Source organism: Papaver somniferum, chromosome 2 (assembly GCF_003573695.1).
Source record: "Papaver somniferum cultivar HN1 chromosome 2, ASM357369v1, whole genome shotgun sequence".
Lineage (NCBI taxonomy): Eukaryota > Viridiplantae > Streptophyta > Magnoliopsida > Ranunculales > Papaveraceae > Papaver > Papaver somniferum.
The window spans coordinates 203,093,410-203,099,134 of NC_039359.1; the positions used below are offsets into that span (position 1 = coordinate 203,093,410).

Genomic DNA, 5,725 nt, shown 5'->3' on the forward strand with positions numbered 1-5,725 from the left:
CTTCATTTATTGGAATGAACTCTTTATTTTGTTTAAGGAAGAATCTATTAGTGTTGTTCTGTTAAGAATATTTATTTTGTTAAGGCTTCATTTCGAGAATGAACTCTTCTTTTGTCATGGAAAAAGTATTGTTGGTGCTTTTGTTTATCTGTTAGGATGTTAACGAATGAAGTCATTCTATTAAGGCTTCATTCCGAGAATGAACTTTTCTTTTTTGTCATGGAAGAAGTATTGTTGCTTCTATGTTTATCTGTTAGGATGTTAATGAATGAGATCATTCTGTTTAAGGCTTCATTCAAGGAATGAACTATTTATTTTGTTAGAATGTTATTGAATGAAGCTATTTTTTTTCAGCTTCATTCCAATAATGAACTATTTTGTGTGTGTGCCTTCATTTTTCAGGTTCAGTATGGCCCTATCCAGTTGTTATGTTGTTGTGTACTACAAAGGGGATGGTATTCCGTTGAAAGTTTCTTTAGATACTACGATTCGTGACTTTAAAATATCTGTTTATGATTATTGGAGAAACTTGACTCCTCTGAGCATAAGATTTATTAGTCGTTGTGATAAAGCTCTCGTTAATTGTGATTATTCTCTTCAAGGTCTAATTGTTGTTACTTGTTCAAGGGAATTTTCAAGTTTTGATCTGTTTGTCGAGGAGTCTTGTCATGGTGTTGCTTCTAGCTCTTTATCTGGTATTTCCACGGAGTCGCTCAGTGACGATGAATAATGCACTGGGTTCACTGAGACTTCAAAGATTAAATACCTGAAGGAAGGTCATGAGTAATTGAAACCTCTTTTATCCGAAGGTTGGGAGAATATTTTTAAAGGTGTTGGTCAAGTTTTTCATGGTGGTTTTGATGAGGTTCGCTTAGCTGACTGCAGCAAGTCTGGCTATACAGTTGCAAAGGTTAAGAATGACAGACTCAGGTTCACAGGCAAGTGTGGTAGGAATGCAGAATGTCCTTGGTATCTGCACTGTATTCCAATCGATACCGCTAAAAGTGTCTTTTCTATCAAGGAGTCCAATGGGGAGCATAAATGTGGTGGTGCTTATAAGCTGAAGGACCCACCTGTGAAGAAGAAATTGATTAAGCATCTATTCATTGATCAAATACAGTCAAATCTGTCGATAAATCCTAATGATATGGTTTCTCAGGTGAAGAATTGTTATGGTATTGACATAAAATACCATCATGCTTATAAAGGGAAGGAAGCATCTAAGGCAGAGATATATGGCGTTGATGTAAAAATTTATATAGATCTTATTTGGCATGTTGAAGCAATAAAGGCTACCAATCCTGGAAGTTATATTAAGTTTGAGTATGATAAAGAGACTAAACGTTTTCAGAGGCTTTTCATATGTTTTGCTGCCTGTATGGAAGGATACCGGTTCATTCGCCCTATGCTTTACTGTGATGCAACATTTCTCAATGAGAGATTAAAGGGAACATTGATGGCTGCTACTGGTGTGAATGGAAACCAAGGTAAATTTTCTTTCTTTTCTGAATAACTCATATTAGTTTGTTGTTTGATTTTTAAGAGCAATGTGAATGAATGAAGTTTCTCTGTTAAGGCTTTTCATTTTTTAGGATGAACTCATTTTATGTTCAAGAAGAAAGTAATTTCTATCAGTTTTACTTTTGTTATTTTGTTAAGAAGGTCTTCATTTTAAGAATGAACTCTTATTTTTTGTTAAGTTTAGCTGTTCATAAGTGTGAGTGAACTCCTGCTGCTTTGATTCTACAGTTCATGTTATAGAATGGACTTCATTTTTGGAATGAAGTGTAGAAAAGTTATAGATTTTTTGATTATACAGTTCATGCTACAGAATGGAATTCATTATATAGAATGAAACCTTTATTTTTTTGATTTTTAACAGCAATGTGAATGAATGAAGCTTCTCTGTTAAGTTTTTTAGTTGTTCATAAGCGGGGAATGAACTCCTGCTGCTTTTCTTTATATTTTACTTTGTTATTTTTTGAAGAAGAAGATCTTAGTTCATGTTATAGAATGGACTTCATTGTTGGAATGAAATGTAGAAAAGTTATAGATATTGATTATTCTACAGTTCATGTTACAGAATGGACTTCATTTTTGGAATGAAGTGTAGAAAAGTTATAGATTTTTTGATTATACAGTTCATGCTACAGAATGGACTTCATATTAAGAATGAAACTTTCATTTCTGTTATAGATATTTTTTAATGAACTGACACTTTTAGTTCCTTTTTGTGTTCTTTTCATTCTGTATGATTTTTTCCTTTTGCGTATGCTTTAGTTCCTGGAGAAGACATTGAAGGGTGGGAGTGGTTTATGGAGAACTTGCAACATTGTGTCGACTCTCGTCCTATCACCTTTATCACTGATCGTCATGAAGGGCTGAAGCAAAGTATTCCTAAGTATTTTCCCAACTCTTATCATAGTTACTGTTTCCATCATTTGAAGAATAACCTCCCCATAAAGAAATCACATGAGAAGTATAAACAAGTTCAAGATTTGTTCCATAAAGCTGCATACTGCTATAGTGTTGCTAAATATGAGTCTGTTTTAAATGAGATGTGTATCATAGGATGTGGTTGGGTTGCCAAGTACATCAGAAATATCGATCCCAAGCATTGGAGAAATGCTTTCTTCGTAGGATGTAGGTATGGGACACACTCGTCAACTATTGCAGAGTCTTTCAATATGTGACTTTAGTCTTTCTTAGTAGGATGTAGGTATGGATTCTCCTGAAAGGGATCTGCCTCCAACTGCTCTTGTTGATGAGATTAGGATAAAGATTATGAGGATGAGTGCAGAAAGGCGTGAGCTCGGTAGAAATTATAGTGATAGTTTGACTCCCATCTATAAAGCTCTACTAAAGTCACATGTCGATATAGGGCGTACATGGAGTGTTACGGAGTCAGGTAATGGTATATATGAGGTTCACTCTCCTATCTCTCATGTTGTTGATCTGATGCATATGACGTGCACTTGCCAGAGATGAAAAGTGTTTGGTTTCCCCTGTGCTCACGCCACTGCTGCTATTACTATGAGTGGTATTGAGATGTTGAGGTTTGTTCACCCTTACTTTGGTTCAAATCATTTTCTCTATACGTATGCTCCTGCAATTCGACCCATTCCCAATTACGACAGGCCAGAAGCGTATGAACCTGAAGAGAGAGTCCTACGTGGTATTCCAAGGCCACTTCCAGGAAGACCACCAAAGAAGCGCATTGGTGGTGCTTATGAGAAGGAGAGGATGCCTATGAAGTGCTCAAATTGCAAGAATATTGGGAACCACAACAAAGCTACCTGTCGTGTATTAATGCTGGAGTAGTATGCATGAACCTTTTTTTTCTAGTTTATGTTTTTTTTTTTATGTTTTTATCAACTTCTCTTACTTGTTTGATTATGCACTGGTTATAGTTTTTCTTTTTGTTTTTTTTTTTTAACTTTTTGATATGCACTTCATTTTCTGCAATGAACTCCTTTTTTTTCTTCTTAGAAATGTTTTTTTTAGATATTATTTCTTTTTGGATATGTATGTACTGATATTTTGTAGCAGGTTATGGTATTTTTTCCTACCAAATCAACTCTATGGGATATGTATTTTTCATTATCAGGGATATGTATCAGTTCATATACTGAAATGAACTTCATTTTCAGGAATGAACACAAGTTTTCCTATAACCAATAGAGTTCATTTTGGTAAATGAACTGGTATACATAAGACAGAAGACAAAATGCTGAAGTACTGGAGTTAATAGGTATCCATTAGATAGTAAGACAATGCATAATTTCTCATTATATGGAATGAACCGCCCCTCTATCAGTTCATTTACTTAAATGAACTTCATTTTCAGGAATGAACACTAGTTTTCCTAGAACTGACTTGAATTCCATAAAGTTCATTTTCAGGAATGAAGCCCACCAAAACATCAAAGAAGGAAGTCATGCTACAAAATAAATTCATAAGAAAATAAGACAGAAAGACAAGGCATAACATAGAACATTGATGTTGTATACTATCCAAAATATTATAGATGAAAATATAAAACATACTAGAGTATCAATTACATTAGAAGGTAATTCAGGTGATATGAGACATAATAGTTTTCTGTTGCAATAAGAATTAATCTATTGTGCAATATGCTATAGTTAAAAAGAGTTTTGTCTGTTTAATCTGTTCCAAGTAAGCAATTGCTAAGGTATCCTGAGTTGGAAAATTCACCCCAACTCTCTTCATCTCCTGATGAAGTAAGAAGTTTGTAGGCCATCCCAACTCTTCTTGCTTGCATATTCTCTATCATGTTAGCTTTCTTAAACACACTATGCGACTTGTTTATGGTTGGCTTGACACTTCTCTTGATCCAATAGCAGGTGTACAGCAGGTAATCTGGATATGCTCCTTGATCTGGCACTCCTGGCAGATTTTCAAAGTTGACGTTGCTGCATCTCACCCTACCATGAGCTTGTAGCCACAAGTTGATGTGTTTCATGCAGTACATAGCCATTCTATTTGCGTCATCTTTGCATTGCTTACCAAGCTCTCCCTTTTTGATGGAGTTGTAATGCTCCCATGTGTAGTTTCCAACGTCAAAAACCATCAGATGCCAGTGTTCACCTAGAGACCCTTTTGATTTTGCATTACCACTGTATGGGTCAGTATTCATAGGAATGATCAGCTTTTCGGTTTTTTCAGGCATGACTTTTATAAACTGATCAACTTCTTCTGTTTTCTCAAGTTCATTGTGCCATGCAAAAAATGTCTGAAAAACAAAAAGAGAAATGAATTAGATAAGCAGTTCTCATTCTATGCATGCTGGATTATACAGTTCATTATACAGTTCAAATAGATAAAAACCAAATAACCTTCATAGGCATGCATTTTTCTCTAAATCAGACAAACTGCAAGCAAACAGTTCACTTTTTATCAGTGGATAGGAAGAAACACACTTACGAATGCTGTTGAATTCATAACCTCGAAGTTGATATACTTTCTTCGAGTCTCACTGTCCTCGCTATCATTGAGCATTCTATCGTTGTTTGCATCTTTATAATTTCTGTATATATAGTAGTCCAACAAGGTGGTATCCAAGTTATCATTGAACAACAGAGAAACGATTTCACTCCCTTGAACTGAAATTGGAATTTTCTTGTGATTCTCTGCTTTCCAAGCTGCTTGACTGCAAAAATACAAAGAAAAAATGGACTATCAAAAGTTTATACCAAAAAAGAATTATTGAAGAGAACCATATAAATAGTTAGTAAGAGAAACATACGTAGTCATAGCTTTGCCGAAGAAATCACCAAATACCGCCAGCGCAGCATTATCAAATAACTCATAAAATCCTATGACCATGCTACCTGTTCAATTCCAAACCCAAACGACTTTAGTAGACTAATATCAATAAATAGTTTTGGTATCTAAAACATGATAACCTTAACATACCAAGGTATGCAGGTTCAACCAAGCATTCACTCGAACACATTTTATTCGGGCCTTGGACCAAATGATAAATCCTCCTTAAAAAATCTAACTTAGATCGAGGGTTTCAGTTCTGTCGGCTCTGGAGTGGCCACCATTTAGACGCGTAGATTCATTGCTAAAACTGTCTCAGCCGTTGGATAATTGGTTCTGTGACGGTACGGTTCTTTATGTCGGTTTCGGATCGGGTTGGCGGCGGTTCTGTTCAGCCCTGAGATTTTAAGCCAGAGCAATCAAGTGCCCATCAGTTTAT

At 35.4% G+C, this 5,725-nt stretch overlaps 1 protein-coding gene across 1 annotated transcript; it reads left to right on the top strand.

The window, feature by feature from the left end:
* Window positions 1-409: 409 nt before the first annotated feature.
* LOC113352599 lies at window positions 410-2,693 on the top strand. The gene is made up of 3 exons (XM_026596406.1): window positions 410-695; window positions 810-1,487; window positions 2,281-2,693. The coding sequence occupies exons 1-3, from the start codon at window positions 410-412 to the stop codon at window positions 2,691-2,693; spliced, it is 1,377 nt and encodes a 458-aa protein (XP_026452191.1).
* The last annotated feature ends 3,032 nt before the right edge of the window (window positions 2,694-5,725 follow it).